The 22,717-nt window shown below is 41.1% G+C and overlaps 1 protein-coding gene across 1 annotated transcript; it reads left to right on the top strand.

Annotated features, from left to right (window-relative positions):
- Positions 1-3,480: 3,480 nt before the first annotated feature.
- srebf2 (sterol regulatory element binding transcription factor 2) lies at positions 3,481-22,651 on the top strand. Its single transcript, XM_042391760.1, has 20 exons — positions 3,481-4,523; positions 11,542-11,888; positions 12,422-12,614; positions 12,940-13,100; positions 13,309-13,461; positions 13,589-13,870; positions 14,035-14,149; positions 14,236-14,384; positions 15,003-15,207; positions 15,325-15,500; positions 15,948-16,197; positions 16,385-16,554; positions 16,709-16,880; positions 17,384-17,501; positions 17,612-17,721; positions 18,258-18,390; positions 18,659-18,830; positions 19,410-19,586; positions 20,730-20,841; positions 21,060-22,651. Exons 1-20 carry the CDS (start codon positions 4,433-4,435, stop codon positions 21,275-21,277), a joined length of 3,504 nt encoding a protein of 1,167 aa, XP_042247694.1. The 5' UTR covers positions 3,481-4,432; the 3' UTR covers positions 21,278-22,651.
- Positions 22,652-22,717: the final 66 nt, after the last annotated feature.

Genomic DNA, 22,717 nt, shown 5'->3' with positions numbered 1-22,717 from the left:
GTTTGGGCTTGTTTTTGATTTTTTTCAGTAACTTTACATCTATTGTTGGAATGATGAACTTCCAAGGAGGAACAGATATTAGGACTGAGTTAGAAGTCACAAATACCCAGATTTTGCACTTTATCATTCCTATCCAGCTAAGATTATTGAAATTAGAGTTGTTGTACTCCCAACACTCCTGCAATATGGTTTTAGTGGGATGAGATCCACTTTGTTCTTGCAAATTCACCCAATGTGCCAACATGAGTTTGACTCTCCTAATCCGTGACCGCATTTCTCCCATCTCTACCTGCATTGCAGACACTGGGGATGTTTTGAATACTCCACTACAAGTTCAAAGGGCCTGAACTTGTTCTACATCCAGCTTTTTTAAGTTTGTCTCTGCTGCAGACATGTATGCTGCACAGCCATAGTCCAGAACTGATCTCATAAGAACCCTGTACATCTTCCATTTGCTCCCCATTCTTGACCTGTGAGACATCGCAAAATGTTTTTACACTTTACCTTTTTACATTTACTTTTCAATGTTTTCAATATACTGTCTTCAGGTAAGACTCTTATTAAATATGACTCCTAGAAATCTCATCTCTCTGACCTGCTTGAGTGCCTGTCCATACAATTTCAGGGATACTGGTTTATGATGTAAAGAAAAGCATATGGTGACAGCATATAGCTTGATCGGTCTGACGAATATTTACCTGTTTTGAGTATTGGTACTATAACTGATTGTTTCTAAGCAGATGGACTATTGCCTGTTTCCCATATTAAATTAAACAGTCTTAATACTACTGTAAGTGTACTGTCTTTCATATGGGCCAACATATAACAAATCCTATCTTTCCCCAGTGACGTCTCTATTGCATTCAAGATTGCTCTCTTTACTTCAGACATACTAAATGGTAAATCCAAATCAAATTGTGGCCCATTTTCCTATCACTACAGGATGTTGAACAAGGGTGCAACAAGGGTTCCTACACTGTCTAGCTCTTGATGATAAGTTTTCCAAACTGTTTATCTTCACAAATGAAAGAGTTCTACCTTTTCCAGACTGCTGATTGCGGTTTTATCATTTTTAAGCAACACCTGTATTTCATATTTGCTCTTTACTCCACTCATTTTTCTAATCATTCCCCATTCATCTGATAATAGTGTCTCTCTCCCATTTTTATTGCAGTATTGTCTCCAGTATGTGCATTTTGCTGTTCATATGGACTATTGCTTGAACTCTTTTGTGCTGAATCAAAGTTTCTAAATTATGCTGTGCTTTATGTTTCCTAAATTCCCTGTTCCTTCTTTTGATAGCAATTCCACAGTTTTTATCCCACCATGGCACACTCTTCCTACAACTATTTCCTGTACTCTTTGGTATTGTTCCTTCTGCTCTCTGAATAATGCATGCAAGTAATCGGTTGAACTCCTCCACATCTGTTGTCATCTCTGTAAGTAGCTCTGCACAACTGACCTCAGTTTTTGCTTTGAATGCTTCCCAATCAGCTTTCCCTAACTTCCACCTTGGAATCCCCAATCCTTTATCCTGGTGGATCTCTATGCCAATTTTAATTAAAATGGGATAGCGATCACTACCAAGTGGTGACTGGCTCAATACTTCCTATATACCAACACCTGCTGTTTAAAACGTGCTGGTTTAAGACGTCATATGCAAAGAAGCTGCTATCACAACCCCTCTGCTCACCCTCCAATACAACCAGAGGTCTTCATAGAATTAAAAGTGTCTGACTCTGTTTTATTTTTACTTCAATCAGATCAGCAAATACTATTGCAAGCTGGTTTATCTCTCCTCTCCTACATCACCTCTTACACACTTGGCATAATACTCATTATTTTGAGTATTGAATGAGCGAACCGTTATTCACGGTTCAGAACAAGCTGTTGGACTGTAGATGTTCAATAATCATGTAGCTAAATGTGGGCAAACTCACGATTTTGTGAAGTGACTTTGAAGTCTGAATGTGAACCTTTCCTTTTCAGACACAATAACTGTCTCCTCACTTATAAATTATTTGACTGATACCATTTTAATTTTGGACTGCATCTTTGTTTGTTTGTTTTTTTTAAATGAAAGTGATGTTTGTCGAGCGTAAAAATAGAAATCTCATCACTAGTTTAGTGGTGGAACAGTGTCAGCAGCACCATGTTGGTCTTCAGGTAAAGTGTTTCAAGTGGGGTTTGTCACAGAGTCACAGCAAAATAACTGCAATGTTTGATAATTTAGGAGCTAGGAGAAGGAAAAAATAGTTTGTGATTCTGTGAAAATGCAAGTTATTAAAAGATGTGTGTCTAAAGGGGTAAACAAAGTTTGAAAAATGGTTTGATGATTTCAAGTGCCTGGATTCCACTAACTATTTGTATGTTCTCTATTTCATGTAGAGTTCCTGCTCACAGGTTTTCTTAAAAACATCAATACTAATGCAAAAAGATCTTAGAAATAAGATCCAACTTTGTTTGAAGTCTGGACTAATTTAAAACATGATACATACTATAAATTTGAGCAATTTAATGAAAATATCGCTAAATTGGCCCCTATGACACCATCAACAACATATCTCTGTCTTTGTAGAACTAATCCCCCACACTGTGAAACTGACAGGGTCTCACTTTCATTTTCAAATTCACTTAAAGTATGTTTGCATCCTTGTACACACTTTATAGATGTTGTACAGACACAGCTCCTCAATTTGGCAACCTTTTTTGTTAAAACAAAATACTGTTTGTTACCAATTTCCATCACACCTTTTTAGAAAACTGCAGCGTATGAGCTGTTCATTTTAGGCACAATAAGATTACAAAAATATAAACTCCATGTAATTTGAATTGCCCATTCAAACAGTGTCTCAAACAACTAGACAAATCTTAAAATCTCATGTTACAGAAAAAAACGGATTATTGTCCAAAGCCTTACTTAACATTGGCAGGTGCTTTAAGTTTATGTATCTCTGTAACACACACCAACCACACTCCTGCATCCAGATTTAGCATTTTGAACAGAAGACACCGAATAAACAAAGTCTTGCAATGGTGTTCATGAAATACAATTTACAACAAATTGTGAATTAATGAGTCAATCGATGTTCATATTTTCTTTAATACATGTGCTTTGATCTGACTGGGCTGTGTAGTGAATACTGAGAATTTACAACATTTTCTGCTCCACAAGAATATCTAGAAGGACTTTAAAATAAACTCCTGGTAGCTCTTAATCACTACTGATAGCAGCAAATCAACTGATTATCTCACTCCTCAACAATTCTGCAAGGTCTTAGAGTGTATTAGAATTTAAATTGATATTCATCTTTGGTGGTTAGAGTACAGTAAAATCAAACAAAAATCTCTCTAGGGCATGTTTTCCTGTGTTAGTATTTTTTTTGTGCAAGGGCGTCAAATTGGCAATTGAAAAAAAAAGATAGATAAATTTAATAAAATTTTCAGTTATTTTGCCAATTACTGCCTCAATGAATTGTTTTGTCTATAAAATGTCAGAAAATTGGTAGAAATGGTGATCACAATTTCCCAGAGCAGGAGAAAACATATTCATATGACTGGTTTTGACCCAACAGTCCAGTTGATACTGTTGGTCCAAAACACAAACGATCAAGTACTAAAAAGATGGTTGTAGTGACGTCATCAGATGTGTTGTTTTTGTCTGACCAACGGTCCCAGGACAGACACTGACAGATAAGATATTTCATTTACAACAGGAAAAAAAAAAGAGGAACTGCAAAGCAAATGTTTGGCATTTTTGCTTGAAAAAAACAAAACGCTTAACTGATAATCAAAAATAGTTGCCTCTACTGTCATACATCTAAACAACAAATCATTTCTAAAAAGAAAGAAATGTCACGCTATCATGGATTAAGAAAATAATTCACATTACATTAATAGTCAACAGCGTAAATTGCGTCAGACTTAACAAACGGAGCAGGAGGATGCAGCTCATTTGACTTAACATGTCTACAATATTTATTTATTCCTGAGGTGCTGTATTTGTCTCATGGGGTCCATTCTTTTCAAGAAGGTAGGGGGCGCGGTTTATTCAAATGACACAGAAGCTTCTGATGGTTGACGTACTATCAGACCACGGCAAATACGGTCTCCTCATTGGGCGATGATGACTGGTCTCATGACAACAACACCTAGGTTTGGGCCAATCAGAGAACGCTTTCTCCCACAGAGTCTGTTTGTGAATGACGTAATGAGCGTAAAACAAGATGGCGTCGACTTAAGCATAAATCGGTGTGAATGAGTTTTTCGGTGTAGAAGTCCGCCTCTGTTGAGGCTCTGGTGTTATTTTACGATTGTTCCGGAAAACAATAATCTTCCCGATCAGGTAAGAGTGTTGTAGGCGTCGCTGAACGCCCCTTTCTCCCTGCGAGCCTCCGGTGACAGCCGGGGAGGCGAGCTGCTGACAGACAGGATGGACGGCGGAGAATACATCTCCACCATGGAGAACATGGACCCGACTTTAGCGGAATTAGGAGACGAATTTACCTTGGGAGACATCGACGGTGAGTAGTAGTGTCGCTGCTAACAGTGTGAAGTGTTGTTGTTTCTCAAGTGAGTGTTTCCGCTCAGTCTGACTGCTCTGTGAGATGCTCATCCGGCTGAGCAGGTCTCTCTCTATCATTTATGCGACTGTGCACAAGACACAAGTTTAGTTTTCACCAAACAGCTGATGGGAGAAAAGGGGCTTCATATGTCATAGCACTTGTATTTCCAGTTATTTTAACTACATGTTGTGTGATCAGTCAGTTAAATTTAGTTTACACACAGAAAATGTGCACATTGCAAACATGCGCATCACTTCCTTTGTAAATGCTGACTTTTGAGAGCTGCCATGTCACACAGCGCTTTAAATCCATCCATCATCTGTACACTGGGATGCAAGTTTAGGATTACATTTTTATTATGCTCTATGTAACCGTTTCAATGTTGTGTGTTTCCATAAAGAGTCAGTCTGTATGCAGAGTGTTATTTTCCATGATGCAGGTGTCATTCATCAGGAAGCTGTGCATGTGGGCAGTGAAGGGAAAAACAAGAGTGTAACTTGCTCAAACTTGACTGTGTAATTGCTCTAAGTCATAAGACGAACCTTTTATACAAACAACTATTTAGACCAGTTGAAGTACAGATTTACAACTTTTTCATGTCAAGTTTTTTTTTGTAAAATGTAATGATCAAAACCTACTTTATTCAGCATCTTCCCAAGCTGATTTTTTTTTTGCAGACTGTTGAGCAAACTTTGTGGTACAACATCTCAGTAAAGATCAGTACTCTGCAGGCAGGCGCTCCATGAACATACAGCATTCCTGATCCCATCTGCCTCCTATCAAAACAAGTTTCACCCCTTGGCACACAGTGAAAGGACTGGGCTTCTGGTATAACGCTGGCCAGCGCAGAGTCACCAGATTTCCATTAGGGTGGAATTTTACTGAATGCTAAGTCACCAGACCGGACTGATGGGCAGCTGCGTGTTTGTGTGCATGTGCGTGTGTGTGTGAGTGTGTGGTGTCAGACAATATAGGATAAAAATTGGGTTTTGGGACAGATCTCTATCCACTGGCTGTGGTGGATAGTGGATATTTGTACTTCACAAGCATATGTAACAAAGATACATGGTCAACATTGACAATACTGCACACAGGCTTATGAAACATTAGTGAAACTCTACCTGCATTTGGTATCATGTGTTAATTCTCCTTTCAAAGGGGGCCCTTGGACAGAATGAGCAGACAGCCCACCCCCAGGGCACAGCCATATAATCCCACTTAATCATTGTGTCAAAAGAGAGGAATGTACAGATTGTGTGTGTGAGAGAGAAATGACAACTGACAGTTGACTAATGAATTTACAGGCAAGCTGCTGCAAAGACTGCCCAGTTGTATGCAAAAGTTTGGCCACCCCTTCACAAATAACATATTTTGGTGATTTTTTTTTTTTTAATTGAAAAAAATGTAAACACAGTCTCTCTAGGATATGGAAAAAACACAATATTTTCAGCAAACAATAATGCATAGTTACTTTTTATGTCATAAATTGAACAAAAATAAAAACATTTGCATTTGCAAAAGTTTGGGCACCCAACATAGTCAGTACTTAGTAACACTCCCTCTGGCAGATATCACAGCTTGTAAATGCTTTTTGTAGCCAGCTAAAAGTCTTTCAAGGTCAAACTCAAGGTAAACATTATGATCCCACTAGGAGAAATTCATATAGTCATACACATCTCAATTAAAACACAGAAGTGCAATGTACATAAACTAACAGACACACACATGCATACGCACACACCCAACAACACAATATCCTAAAAAAGAAAAAAAAAATGCTAGCAATATGAAAAACATCTTTATTCAGTCCCCATTATACAATCCAAATAAATAATAAATTAAGTTCATAGCCCAATTGCCTGTAATCAATACCCAGTCTAGCATACAGTATACAAAATAAATGCATGCACTATAAAAGTATATCATAACCAATATTCAGTCCAAATATACAATATAAGTATACGACATAGGCCTATACAATCCAAAATACCCACAATCAAAATACAGTTCCATTGCAGTATACACAGTCCAAATACAACAACCTAATAATATACCTGCACTTATATCTTTCATTTAGTAATCTGATTGCTGTTGGCACAAATGATTTGCTGTACCATGTTGTTGTATTTTACTGCTGCAGGATTCTGCCGTTTCAGCTACTACTCCCTCTGAATTTTAGGCAGAGAGGATAGGTAGGATCATTGAGGATCTGATCAGCTTTTTTTAAAATAAGGTCATTATACAGCTGTGCTGCAGGGACCTGATCAACCCCAATAACCCTACTCGCTGTCTTGATCTTGCACTGCAATGTGGCGTGATTTTGAGCCCGCATGTTTCCGAAGGTGCAGACGAGGCCAAAGGATAGAACGCTCTGCAAAACAGATTTATAGAACATCTGGAGGATACGATGGTCTACTCTAAATTGATTCAATTTCCTAAGAAAGTTTCTTAGACTTACAAATACAATTCTTGTATTTGTGAATTTCTTCCTTGCAAAAGGCTTCTAGTTCTGCAATGTTCTTGGGCCTTCTTGCATGCACAGCCCTTTTAAGATCTACCCACAGATTTTCAGTTATGTTTAAGTCAGGGGACAGTGAGGGCCATTCCAAAACCTGCAGCTTGTGTCTCTTAAGGTAGTCCATGGTGGATTTCGAGGTATGTTTAGGATCATTACCCTGTTGTAGAAGCTATCCTCTTTTTAGCTTCAGCTTTTTTACAGCCAGTGTGATGTTTGCTTCTAAAATTTGCTGGTATTTAGTGGAATCCATTCTTCCCTCCACCTGTGCAATGTTTCCTGTGCCACTGGCTACAACACAACCCCAAAGCATGATAGATCCACCCCCATGCTTAACAGTTGGCAAGGTGTTCTTTTCATGAAATGCTGCTCCTTCTCCAAACATACCTTTGCTGATTATCGATATAAGAGTTCTATTTTAACTTCATTGGTCCACAGCACTTGCTTCCAAAATGTATCAGGATTCAGTAGATGTTCTGTTGCGTACTTCTGATGTTGGACTTCCTTATACTGACTCATCCATGACAGTCTTGTTTGTGCATCATCACTGCACAGAGGAACGGTACACCATCACTCCTGAGTCTGCTAAATCTTCCTGCAGGTTTTTTGCAGTCAAATGGGGGTTTTGATTTGCCTTTCTGACCAGCATACAAGCAGTTCTTTCCAAGTGTTTTCTTGGTCTTCCAGATATCATCATGACCTCCACAGTTGCCCTAAACTGCATTTCTTAATTACATTTCACAGTGCGGAAACTGCAAGCTGACAATGCTTTGCTGTCTTCTTGTAGCCTTGTCCTGCATTGTGGTCATCAGTTACTTTCATTTTCAGAGCCTTACACAGCTGCTTAGAGGAACTCATGGTTGCTTATTGTTCACACATGGTTTGAAGAGTCAGAGGATTTGTAAAGCTTTGATACCTGCACCAGATGACATTTCCTAATGACAGTTGTTCACATGCCTCAGGCCTAAAGGGCTGATTAAGGTGTGGCACCTTCTGAAAAGAATCTGAGACATAAGAACTCTTATGGTGCCCAAACTTGTGCGATTGCCACAATGATGTTTTTATTTATTTATTTATTTTCAATGTATGTCATAAAAAGTAATTATGCGTTATGTTTGCAGAAAATATTGTTTGTGTCCTTATCCTAGAAATGCTGTATTTACATCTTTACAATTAAAAATCAAGGGGTGGCCAAACTTTTGCATACAACTCTAATTGAGTACAATTTTCTCTTCAGGCAGAGCAGCCAACTGGAGAAAAAATGACCTTGGTTACAGACACTGTGGGCACTATCTCCCTAACAACGTGATGCAGAATTTGGGGTTTTGCCTTTCAATTCAATGTATTTAAAACCATCATAGTCTGTACCAAATCTTAAGGTAGTGATAGGTCTCATTTGTCATGCAGCAGCTACTGTAGATCCTGAGAGATAATTAACCTTTGTTCTTCAGACGAGCCACGTGCATTTCATTGAGTGTAAGGTCTCAGAGGCCCCTGTAAGGGCTCATACACTTGACCCTATATTCATCTAGAACATTCCTCCTCTCCCAATGATTCCCGTAGCAACTGCAGCTCCGGTTATGTAACCTATTTTCTTTGCTCTAAGCAGCCTAGGAAACTGTCCCCCCTTTGATGGATTTACCCTTTGTGTCAGATTGTCTGAAGCTCTGGGGGCTCAGAGCCGCTTTGTCCCGTCTGTCATGAACAGTCTGCCCCCCCACGGAGGTGTAGAAGTGCATGGTTTAGTGTGTCTTTCTACATAATGTGTGCGTGTATGTGTGATGCGACAGGCTGGTAAATGCGCCTGAGCAGAAAGGTCAATTTATGTTCCCTTGAAACTGTCTTACACTTTGCATGGTTTCAAGGCTGTTGCATATTTTCAACCTTATTGTCTAAGTTTTTGCCATTATGGATACAGGTTACGTCAGAATATAGAAAGAAACGTCACTGTTGTGGTAACTGCAGTACTCTTGAACTCTATACACCCTACAGGGTTAACAGATCTCACATTCAATAGTCAAAACCACCATTTGTGGTTAGCCAGGTCGCTTTTTGTGGCGCTTGATCAAATTACTTTTTTAAGTTGTGAAATTGTGAGTAAACAGAGAGATGTGTCAATGACAGCGCCTTTTATTACTTTATACCCCATCTTGAAATGCAATGAGTGACGACAGTCAGAGGTGACAGGAAGTCGGCTGCTTTCGCTGACAAAGGGAAGAACTTGTGGTGTTGTAATGTTTGTGACAAAGAAGCTTTATTTCTCTACTGTCTTCAACTTTCTAGCATCATACATCTATTCTGGTACTCTTGCCCTTTTGTATTGTGTTAATTGCGACATTTTATATCACTGTGACAATAAAAGTGCAATATATATTGCAGCTCTAACCTGCAATATAAACATACCGGAACTAAATTGTAAGAGCCAGTTCATTAAACAAGGAAGTGTTAAGTATTTTACATTTACAGTTACATAAGAATTACATTACTTGATATTTGTAGTCCTTATTAAGTAAAGATAAGAAATAAAGAGATAAAAAATTAATAAATAAATAATAATAATAATCCTCGGCTTTCTGAAAGTGGAGTTGTATAGAGAAGTTATTATACCATATTGCAGAGTGGCACTCCTTGCAGCTGAAGGCTTTTACAATGAATGAGATGACAAAATGATGAATGCAGGCAGTCATTATGATTGATTGATATGATGAATTGCAGTTGCATGTAAAGCAGAACAAGCTCATTGTTTGCACTGTAACTTGATCATAATGATATCAGGCTGTTTAGACCTCCTGGTCTGCATGTTATCCAGTGTCTCTGGCTCTCAGCACTGACGTTCATCTGCGATCAGTTTTCCCATTCAGAATATAATGAATGATATCATCAGTGAGGGTGTGCTTAGTGATTTCACATCACTCTGAAATAGCGGATGAGTGTGGTCTGGTGGATTGTCTGGTCTTGCTCCGTCGTACAGTAAGACTAAGTTCAAGGCTGCAGGCTCTGTTCATTGACACTTCAGTGACCCAGATGGCTGAACTCAATTAATGATAAAGATCAATTATGGCAGTTGTCAAAAGTCTGGTAGTTCCGAAGTCCTGCAGGGTCATGAAGTACACAAATGGTGTTTTCCACAGTAATGGACAACAGGCTTGTGTTCTTTAGCCAACTGGTTTCTTCTCATAGCTGTCAAGAAATTAAGTAAACAAGAGGTGTTAATAACTAATAGGGTGGGCATAGTGTATGCATGTGTGATAGTGATATATATGTCATGATGTTGTGATTTGTTTTTGTTGGTTTGTTTGTTTTCTGAAAAATTAAATTCACAGAAACTATATATCAAATAACCACATAGTAATGTTTGAATATGATATTTTATGAATAAATATTAGTTACACCTCTCCATATAACAGAATACAATTCAACAGCTCCACAAACTACAGCGTCTAAAATATCTATCATTCCAAGTACTCTTTCACCCCTGCTCCCATTGTCTTGCTGGGCCATCAGTAGGATTACTGCATACTTTTTCAAGGCTATCTGTTTGAAGGCCTTTTGCTTCATACACAATCTGTTCTCTGATTTATGATCAGAACAGTAGTCGTTTCTGCCATTTCAAGGCCAGCCCATGAAAATCTCCAAGCTTATCTGGCAGCAGTAAACGGAATTCACACACCATAGTCAGATCTACAGAAGGCCAACTTTACGATCTTGCGTTTAGTCTCCGTTGGAGAGTTCTCAGTCAAGGACACGTGGGAAAGCAATACCTAGATTATTACCAGTTCTACGGTAATACTGGGTGTTACCCAAGGCCTGGGTTTAAAGGCAATCCAGTAATTGTCATTGTCATGGGATTTAGATTATGTCACAATATGCTGATCTACATGTGCCACCACATGATTCTTTCACAGTTTACTCTTAGTGACGTTACTGTCTTGCAGAGTGATATTGTGAATCCAAAAGAGATAATAGATGATGATAATAATCTTTATTATTAAAATGACCTCTCTTGATGTATTACCATTTAAAATATTGAGATTAGGGCTTCAACTAACAATTGTTTTAATTAGGCTACCAATTTTGCATAAGGTGATGTCATTAAATGTGTTATTTTGTTTAATTAACAGTCCAAAGCCCCAAAATGATCAATTTACTATCATATAAGACCAAGAAAAGCAGCAACTTTTCACATTTAAGAAGCTGAACCATCAAATCTTTGGCATTTTTGCTTGAAGAATGACTTTGATTATGGATTTGATTATCAAAATAGATTGACTAATCAATTAATCCACTAATTGTTGCAGCTCTAGTTAAGATGTACTTATTAGTCTGTATTAAATCTATTTTCATGTTTCATATTGTTGTAATCAACAATAGAGCTTATTATACTATATTAATAGATTATTTCGATTTCTCAGTTAAATCCAGACTTGTTGTAATGTCGACTCTGTTTCTTCATCTCCTCAGAGATGCTGCAGTTCGTCAGCAACCAGGTGGGGGACTTCCCAGACTTGTTTGAGGACCAGATGACCTCAGCAGGCTCTCTACAGAGTGGCACCACCCCGCGACCTGCCATTCAAAACCCTCAAACCCCCCAAACTCCCCAGACATCAACCCCCGCTGCCTTCCAGACCATGTCACCCCAGTCCGTACCCCTCACCCCTCCGCTCACTCCAGCCCAGACCCCCTCCCCTACCACTGTGTCCTCAGGGCAGCAGCAGGTGACCCGCAGTCCACCACTCCTCCAGCCACGGCCTCAGGTGGTCCAACCCATCCAGCCTCAGCCACAGCCGACGGCCCAGCCCACCATCCAGGTATCAAATATTTGACACCATTTTCATTTTCCAGTGTTTGACATGAGTAATAACACTTGTTATACCACTGTTTCTACGAGGATACATTAGTATCGTTCACTGTCATGTTGCATGTCCACTATGTGAGTCTGAGAAGGGTGTAAGACTGCTGCAGTGATGGAGTAGTGAATAGTTTTGGGTGCATTCCTCTCCAGCTGTAATTTCTTTGTCTGGCGAGGACAATGTGGATTCATTTTCTGTTATTGTGCCATCCATACAAAAAAAGCTGCTGACAGGACAATAACTTCCAAGTACTGACAGAGTGTAAAATATAATATCAAGCTCAGCATCCTTAGAAACACCAACGCACATCTCAGCAAAACTGTAGTCAGCCTGACCGGCATAGTTTATTGTCTTGAGTGAAATACCCTTTTTTCTGTAACAGTACATCAAAAGCAGACGGAAAAGCTGTCTTATGTTACATCAAACTTGAATTATCTCAGAAGGAAAAATGCATGTTGAGATGAAACTCTTTTTTTTTCACTTAAATGCAGATGCACACCCAGGGGATCACCATGCAGACCCAGAGCTTCCCAGTCCACACCCTGGTTCAAACCCACAGCCAGACACCCATGCCCATCCAGACCCAGGCAGCCCAGACTGTGATGATTGCATCCAACGGTGGACAGTCACGTTTCATCCAAAACCCTGTCATCTGCCATCAGAGCCCTGCTCCTGGTTTCCAAGGTGACAAAAGAGAAGATTAGGAGGGTGTTTTGTTGCAACAATAGCAATAGCGGCATGGCTCTACAGATGGCAATGTTAGTCTGTCAATCAGTTGGACTTTGGTTCAGACTGAAATATCTCAACAGCTATGGAATGGATTGCCATAAAATTTGGTAGACCATTCACGCCCCTTTTAGAATAACTTTTAATAATTTTGGTGATTTCCCCGACTTTTCATTGAGCACCAGCATCAGGTCAAAAGTTTCAGTTTCTCCAGTATGTTGACTCATAATTGTATTTTATATTTGACTGGTGAATCATCTGTCATTTTGTCTCCCATTCCCAGTCCTCCAACCACAGATGCAGAGCATCATGACATCACCACAGCTCCAACCACTGACCATACAGCACCAGCGTGTTCTGACCCCAGCTGGTCAGACCATCCAGACTCTCTCCACAGCGCCCACCACAGTCCACACTGTGCAACAGCAGGTGCAACAAGTACCTGTGAGTAACCACATTTTGTTAGTAAGGTTAGATCAACAATTTCAGTTTTTGCTGTGGTCAGAAAACCAAAAAAAAAACAAAATGAGAGTTGGTCTCATGGTAAGGCGATATCTAGTAATAAAGACTAATATTTTAACAAACTGATGTTTCAAACAGCTTGTAAGCAAATATTAAAGCCTCAGGTTTACTTTGGGTGTCTTTCAATCAGCTTCTGGTCCAGCAGCCTCAGATTCTGAAGACAGATTCGCTGGTGCTGACGACTCTCAAACCAGATGGCACACAGGTGCTGTCTACCATGCAGAGCCCTACAGGGATCACCACCTTGACCACGCCCATCCAGAACACAGCTCTGCAAGTCCCGGTAAACAGCCATCAATATTCATCAAAAGATTTTTGGGTGTTAATAATGGTTATATTTTGGTTCAAACCATGGCAACCTCTGCAGTCCCTCTGCAATCTAATGTATTGCTACTGGTTCCTGTCCCCAGACACTGATGAGCAGCAACATCCTGACCACCGTCCCTGTTGTGATGGGTGGAGGGGACAAGCTGCCAATCAAGCAGCTACAGCCAGGCTCCTCCCACAGCACAAACGGAGCCAGATCAAGCATCGACCAGGGCCAGATGATGGGAGGAGGAATAGGCCAAGGAGGGGTGGTGAAGGAGGGTGAAAGGAGGACGACCCACAACATCATTGAGAAGAGGTATCGGTCCTCCATCAACGACAAGATCATTGAGCTCAGAGACCTGGTCATGGGCAATGATGCGAAGGTCAGTGATTATTTTTTTATTTTTTTATTTTTTAACATTGGGAGAATGTAAAACCGGGGTTTGTTTGGTTTTTTTGGTAATGGTTAACTATTAACGTGTCAAGACTAGTTTAATGTCTAGTCACTAGTGACCTCACATGATCATCATCTTGTGTTTCCCCCCAGATGCATAAATCAGGAGTGCTGAGGAAGGCCATTGACTACATCAAGTACTTGCAACAGGTCAACCACAAACTACGACAGGAGAACTTGGCCCTTAAGATGGCAAACCAGAAGAATAGTACGTGTATTACATTACTGAGAGCTACATGCAGAGCATTATTTGTAGCAAACTGAGATGTTAATGAATCTCTCTCTCCATCCCAGAGCCAGTAACACTGTCTGATGATGTGGAGCTCAAACAAGAAATAGTGATGATGTCACCTCCAGCCTCTGACTCTGGTTCTGGTTCCCCTCAGTTCTCTCCTTACTGTGTGGACTCTGAGCCAGGCAGCCCCTTAATGGATCACGATCAGGTAACACACAAAGACAGGATGCATGTTGTGCGCTGGCTCGGCAGGAAGGAAAGTGGCAGTTTTAAAAAGCTAATTATTTCTTAGCTTCAATGTGTTTCTTGTACATTGTCGTAAGAGCCGTTGCTTGGAGTTTTCTTTGACACCTAAGTTCCTATTGTTACATTAGAAGTAGTAATTTAATTGATAGGAGCCTTACTGCTTCTTACTCGTAATCCTCTTGCTTCACAGTAAAAGCTGCACACCAGTAAACACTAGAAGGCTTTCATTGTGAAGCTGCTGATAAACATTTTGCCACCAAGGGTAGATGCTGCTCGTTCCTTGTTAGATAAAAAATGATCTACATCTAAATTTAGAAAATTCTGAGCTTATTTATTTGTAATGTTACAAGGGAAGAAGGTTTAAAAAGATGCAGATTTACTAGTTTGTTAATAGTAGTACTCTATCAAACCAGCACATCTGCATTTTCTCTCATTATTCCACTAGATGTTTATCTCTCTCTTTGTCTCTCAAATTAAAATTAGAATTTGCAAGTTTTAAATGTGAATTACTCTATCGACATAGTGAGCGTAATTATTCATCTTTGTATACCTGTTGTCTATCTCTCTTACACGCTCTCAGGTGAAGAGTGAGCCAAATTCACCCTCCTCGGTTGGAGTGATGGATCGTTCTCGTCTGCTTCTCTGCGCCCTGACCTTCTTCTGCCTGTCCCTAAACCCACTGCCATCTCTGCTGGGCTCTGAGGCCTCAGGGAGCCCGAGTCTATCACCGGGCCATGGGCCATCTAGAACGCTTGTCTGGTTCCCAAGTCACACACAGGACTTTGGTAAGCAATCAAGAGTTTGTCCTGATTGAATTTTTGACACAGAAGGATCACTGGTTGTGAAACATTGTAAAATGCATTGTGACCACACCTCATGTTTAACTTTGTTTCATCCTCCAGCATCCTGGATGCGGTGCCTGTTGCCATGGGTGATGGTGTGGGTGCTGAGCGGGTTGGGAGCAGTGTGGGGTTGCGTAAGGGTGCTCTACCTGTGGGAGCCTGTCACACCCCTTCACTCCCCAAAATCTGTTTCCTTCTGGAGGCACCGCAAACAAGCAGACCTGCATCTCAACAGGGTGAGTACAGATCAGCCCAGGGATGAGAAGGAGTGAGCTAGTCTTAAACAACAAGGGTTTGAGAGGTTGTCTGTCACAGAAGTTCACTTCGAATGGCTTTTCTAAAGACTAAAAAGTATCTAAGAAGAAGAACAAATTAGGTATTTATATGTATTTTCTTGTGTGAAGGGAACTTGTAAGTGAGGTAGCATTTCCAAATATAGGGAAAAATTAGAGCGGATGTTTTCTCACCTACTGAAAAGCCCTTCACCCAGTTTGCTTTGATTCTCACCATATTGATGTCTCAGTTTCGCCTGCCTGTTCCCTGCATTGGTTTATTTTTAGCGATTTTTCAAATCGAGTTCAGATCTAAGTGATGACCTTCATCACATACACCGTCATCTTTCCTGTCAGTCTTTACTGAATACTGAACAGCTTGCAATTTCTCCTGTTTCCTTTCTCCTGCAGGGAGATTACACAGCAGCAATGGCAAGTTTAGAGACCTGCCTGTCCATTTTGACTAGAGCTCTTCCCTCAACCAGTCTGGATCTGGTCTGCTCGCTGTCCTGGAATCTGATTCGCTACTGCTTGCATCGTCCAACTCCTCTGGGCTGGCTGGTTCATCAGGTCAGAGGAAAACACGAGGGGGAGGAGGCTAGGACTAGTGCGAAGGACGCAGCGCTGGTTTACTACCGGCTGAGTCAACTGCAACTCACAGGTGAGTGTTGAGGAAAAAGTGGACTCATGCTGTACACAGGCTGCTTGGTTTGGTTGAATATGTTACCTCCAAAGTCACATCCATGTTTTATTATGACAACAAATCAGTCTTATACCTTTGTTTCACTTTGACACGTCATGAGGATTACATAAGTGATACAGTTTGTGTTCTTTGTCTGTCCTTTTAGGAAAGCTGCCTCAGCGTAGCAGCCTGTGGGCTTTGTCTCTCTCTCTGAGCGCTGTCAACCTCAGCGAGAGCGCCCAAGGCAAGATGGCGTCCGCTCAGCTCGCCCAGATCTATGTCACTGCAGCAATAGCCCTGCGCACTGTGCTGGGCCACCACCTCTCCTGTCTGCCTGTACGTCCTCACCCTATGTTTCAATATTGATCCAGTTTATCTCATAACCACAAACAGACAGACGAGATAATGACTTTATTTTAACGATATGTGATTTACTTTTGATGAGTCATCTCTCCTCATCTGCGTCTTTTCCTCCTTGTCCGTCTCCCAGGGTTACCTGTTGAGTTGTGCAGAGCGTGTTGCCAACCAATCTGAGACCAAGCCGATCCCTGACTGCCTGCGCTGGCTTTTCACCCCACTGGGCAGGCAGTTCTTCCTGAGCTGCGATTGGTCGGTGAAGTCAGAGAGCAGCGACGGAGTGTACACTTCTCAGAGAGATCCAGGTATGTCATGAATAGAGGAAGTGGCATCTGGAGTTTAAATGTTCTTTCTTTCCTCCTTTTTTTCTACTTTTAACTCACCAGTCTAAAAGGTTTTAGGTGGTTTCTTGTCAGATAATCTCATATCATAATTCTTTTTTTTTGGTATGTCTAGTTTTTCAGTTTTAGCACACTTGGAAATACACAGGCTCTACATTTTAATGCAGGCCTTACTTAACCCAGCGAGCTCGACTAGCTTGGTTTCAGTTCATTTATTTTAACAAATAGACACAGACAAAACTAAATGAAAACACTTCAGGGCTGAGCGTGATCTGTCATTGTCCATCACTGTCTCAACGAAAAGTCTGTCTTTGTGTTCCATGTATTCACATATCCGTCTACTTTTACCTCGAGTCTGCCCTCAGGCTGACTCATATTACGTAAGAGCTTAGCAACCGCTGAAAATGACAACCTATAATCGTGACATTTAATTATTCCTCTCTGTTTTCCTCTTGTTCTTCCTCCAGCTGACCCTATTGCCCAGCTGCACCGCTGTTTCTGCAGGAAGCTGTTGGAGAGAGCCGTCCACACCCTCATCCAGCCTCAGAACGACTCTGAAGCAGACAAACGCAAGACCGACTCTGGGTAAGGCAGGAGTCATAGCAGTGCTGAAGTACCAGGGAGCTCTGGCTTATTGGTGTGAATTAATGATTTAATCTGGATCTATAAACTTCTTCCCTCTTTCTATCTTTCAGGGAGTTTTCCAGTGCTCTGGAGTTTCTCCAGTTGTTGAACAGCTGTACAGAGGACTCTCCTTTACCTCCTCCTCCTTTTTCAACTCCTCTCAATCACACCACTACTCCAGGTATGAATGGCATGAAGAGAAACAACCCTGCCTGATCACATGACAGCATGAATCATATCTGATGTTAATGCAGGGAAGAGATTTAAACTGGAATTTCTTCACTGAAGATTAACCAGATAGCTTTCTGAGTTACTGCTGTCAGTGTGAATGGATTTTCTTTGCTCCAGCAGTACGCTGACAGTCAATTTAGCTTTGGGATTAATTTTTTATTGGATTATCACAGATAACACTTCAAGTCATTGATTTGTGGTAATAAATGACTTGCAATGGATATGAAGAGATTGATGATCTGCCCAGGCAGTGTTAATTAATCAATGTTTGTTCTCACACTGAGCTGTGCTGCACACATACAACTACTGATACAGCAGGAAAGCTGCAAGAGATACAGAATAGAGACAAAGAAGCAGGGGTTTTAACCATCCCATAATAAGATGCCAAATCCAAAAACTGCCCCCAGGCTCTTAGGCTGGAGCTACTTTGTCTTTTATTGTTGTTTTTTAATTTCTTTTCTCACTTTACTACTTTCTGCCTGTCAGTGGGAGATCCAGTGAGTCGTTGGTGGGCTTTGGTCCTAAAGGCTGCTGTGCATTGGCTGCAGGGCGATGATGTCGCAGTGAAGTCACTGTTGGCAGAAGCAGAGCGAATGCCGAGGGCTTTCCACACTCTTGAGTAAGCGAAGTAAAACGTGTTACAGCACTGTTTGTCTAAATGTGGCAAAACACAAGCTCTCACACTACAACATAAACATAGTGGAGATAAAAATCCGTCAAATGAGGCGAGTTAAAGATAATCTGTTCTATTTTTAACCTGTAAACTACCTTTAACCTCTTTAGATTCCAAACCTTTAAGACAAATTAAACTGAAGGATGAGTAAAGATGATTACACACAAATCCCTGTTTAAAAACCCATATTAACTGTCCTTTCTCTCTGTTTCAGCCACTCTCTGCCCAAGGCTGTGCTGCTGCTTTGTAAGGCAGTTCAGATGAGTCTGTCGCCTCTGAAGGGAGAAGGGGCTGTAGCCTGCCTGTCCCACTGCGACAGAGCCAGCAGCTACCTGCGCTCCAGCATCTCGGTGCCGCTCGCTCAGTCTGGGAACTGGCTGAACAAGGTAGAGAACAAAGAATCCCTCTACAGCAATCCAAACACTGGCTCTACTATCTCCTTATGAGCTGCTCTGGGTTCGTGGTTAGAGTATTTGTTACTTAATCCTGTTTGGGTGTGTTGCACATGCATAAAAATCTTGCCTTATACTGTTTGTTTCATACACACATACACACACAAACAAAGCATACTCATTCGGGGTCTGGGCGGGCTGACACGGGGCTGTGTGTGTGTGCGCAGTGTGGGTGGCAGGAGGTGGCTGTGGTGCATTGTAGTTGCATTGCATGATCCTGAAGCCGAGTGCAATGTGTCTGCAGTGCAGTACAGAGGCCTCCCCAATCTGCACGCACCCGCTACACACCCCACCACATCACATTAGACAGCAATGAATATCATGTAGTCTTGGTAGTTTTAGCTTTTAGGTTTTTGGAAAGCATGTCGGACAAGGTGCACTTGTTGTGATGGAAGATATAAGTCATAGTTTAGATCTCAAATGCATCTCTTAAACATATAAATCAACCATAGAAAAAAAAAATTAAATATTTTTTTCCTTTTTAAAGTAATTAATATTTCTTTCTCTTCCAAGGGGGTGGAGCTCCTGGTCTGTGACCTTCTGCTGACCTTGAGGACCAGTTTATGGCAGCGGGGAGGCAGCAGTAATGGAGAACCTGGCCCGGCCCCGGGATCTCAGTTGGCTGGTTTCCAGAGGGACCTCAGTGCGCTCAGAAAGCTCACACAGTGCTACAGACAGGCGCAACACAAGGTACATCCATGACAAGATCTAGTCATAGGAGTTAAGGAACCTGCAAAAGGTTACAGTCACCGGAGTTGAGAACTTTGCACAGTATGTTTTAAATATTGTATAAAGTGTCAACAACTGCAAGAAGCTGGTCTAGGACGAGATAACATTGAAATCTACGTTCTCAGTGTTTTCCTGAAGTGTCAGAAAGATTTTAAAGAGCAGCATAGGTGGAACATCCTTTTCTGTAGCAATACACTGACAAATTGGCATAATGTTTCATTTTATCCTACATTCTGTTGGCACCAGACACTATATGTACAGATCAGCACAACCCAAGAACCAGGACACTGTAGATAACTGCCAGTGACTCATCATCCTGACCTTGACCGTACTGTATTTCCTGTGACTGGCAACTTGACAAGATTAATCAGTAGAGTATGTAATAGTAATAGTGTATGTGTTGTAGTCAATTAATAAACCATTTAACCTTTAATCTTAATCTTAAACATATGGACAAATGCCAAAGGCCAAAGTGATGATTCAAAATCAATTAGTCATTAGATATTAGTCATTGTCTAGCTTTTAGACAAAAAGAACTAAATAGTGTATTTTTAACACTGAAAACCAGGCAAGTATCCACTTTTGTAAAGCTACACTACATACTAAAAGTAATAATACACTCAATATGTCGCCTGCATATTGTAGTATTAAATGTTTTGGTTGTGTTCACAAATGCTTTGCACTGCACCGTTAATAAGCCCAAACTTCATCTGGGAACTGTTCATCTTGTTCAGGATTATACCATATTTAGTGTATCAGCATTGAAAATCAAGTTCTCAGACTCTCACCAGCTGCAGAAATCTCACCACAGTTAGACATTATCATTAATCACACCTGTAGGATTTATTGGCGGGTGTTTAATATAGCCATAGGTCTAACAAGTACTGCTTTAACTGTGGTCGATGAGAATTTGTTACATTTTGACATGTGCAGCAACCACATGAGCTGCATGATTTTATCAGGTTCTGTTGTGCCTTGTTTAAGACTAATATGAGGTGAAATGATGTGAGGAATTTATGCTGACCTGTAAATATGATTATACTTCATGATGACAATCACTGTGGCTCTGATGTGTGTGTTTTTATTTATTTTTTTCTCCTGTAGGTGTTTCTCCATGAGACCACAGTGAGGCTGATGGCTGGAGCCAGTCCCACCAGGACACACCAGCTGCTGGAGCACAACCTCCGACGCAGGACACACAACTCCTACACAGCCGGTAAGGAAGATTCCACACTGATTAATGTACAAACCACAGTATTGTCATCCTTACTGAATTGGAGTAGTGAAAGTTCACCTTAACTGCTGGCTCAGGATCAGCTACTCAATATCGTTCTTGACCCTGTATTCACACAGCTTGTAAACACACAAATAACAGAAGGCAATGGACATTAATCTGCAATCTCTTCTCTTCCTCCTCCCCCTTGCTGTTGTTAGAAGGTGAGTGCATCCTGGGCGAGAGGGAGAGGGCTCATGCCATCCTGTTGGCCTGCCGCCACCTGCCCATGCCCCTGCTAACCCCACCTGGGCACCGTGCCCGCCTGCTGGCCGAGGCCAAGCGCACCCTTGAGCGTGTGGGAGACCGTCGATCCCTCCAGGACTGTCAACAGATCCTGCTGCGCCTCAGCGGGGGGACGACCATCGCCGCCTCCTGAACACACACACTGCTAAAACAAACACACACAGATTAGGGCTACTGACAATGCACTTAAACAGTGAATTGTGTGATCGTTCACCTACAACATGTAATTCTATAATTGTCAACCATTTACATACTGATGAAGGGCCATGAATATAGGGACTTTTCTTCTCACTGCCGCACATTCGTCACACATAGAAAGCTGATTTTTACTGTCACAGCTACATCTAAATGTCAGCCCTGTATCTACACTGCGGCCCAAACTCTCAACACATTTGCTCCTCTTGATGCTTAGCGGCATTGTTGCAGCACAATCACACCACCTTCTGGTCATTAATGGTACCATGCTGGCTTACTGCCTCATATTTAACAATACTACACAACAAAGAAAATCAGGTTAAATAGGCCCCCAAGGGAAAAGGGACCATTATCTAATAGCTGTTTAAATTAACACAATGCAGAAGTGCATTGATTAGCTGTAGGATACCAAGCTGTACAATCATTATTGGCACACGGCAAAGTGAGAGCTACAGCAATGTCTCATTGAACTTGCAAGCTTCAATTAAGGGCTTCAGAGTATTCAAGATTAGACAGCCATGCTCTGTTCAGCACGGCTGTGGTGTGGGATGCAGACAGATAGACTGGCTCGCTTTTAACCGTTCAGTGCTGAGTAGTGTCTCTTCTTATCTACCTCATACACTGTACAATGCCAGCATTGTTCAGTGGAGCAAAATAGGATACTTAAGCACCACGTCAGTCATCCTGAATTTGAATTAAGTGACCATTTGAAGTGCAGCATCATTCTGATATAATTTGTTTAGACTTTAGAATGCAGGAGCACATGTTGGAATTTGACTTGCTGTTGGAGACAGCTACTGCTGACATGCTCCTTTTAGACAAAAAAACAGGGAAAAATGATTGATTAGGGGTAATATCTATATTAGAAGAAAGCAGTCAGTCATGGGCCGAGTTTTACAAAACTCCTACCCACACACACTCACACACACTGACACACAGACACATATACATATTACATGTTAAATGAATTGGATACAAACTCACAATGTGATTGTATATAGATTGTATATAGCCAGATAAACAGATGTCTTAAGTAGATTAAACAGCAAGTCCTTACCTACTGCTAGAGAGGAGACACACATCAAAGAAAGCACTGTAACACGTCAAAGTTGGCTGGTGATGGTTCCCTGTCAGTCTGGATCTGTCGGTCTGATGCTCTATTCAGGAGAGCAATTTCAGCTGCCTCGTCCTCAAAGTGACACTTCACCAAAAAGATTTTTAAACACTCACTTGCTTATAGTCCGGCAAGGTAGTTTTAAAAAGTAACTGCTGAAGAACAGCGAATGTGGTCAGTTTGAATTCAGTGACAAGTTTTTAAAAAAGTAGGAAAAAGTCGTCAAGTCGTCCATAAAAGTTCAGGCAGAGTAATCAACCTCTC

This window comes from Thunnus maccoyii, chromosome 18 (genome assembly GCF_910596095.1).
Source record: "Thunnus maccoyii chromosome 18, fThuMac1.1, whole genome shotgun sequence".
NCBI lineage: Eukaryota > Metazoa > Chordata > Actinopteri > Scombriformes > Scombridae > Thunnus > Thunnus maccoyii.
The sequence above is the reverse complement of the archived record's forward strand: the minus strand, read 5'-3'. Positions and strand labels throughout refer to the sequence as shown.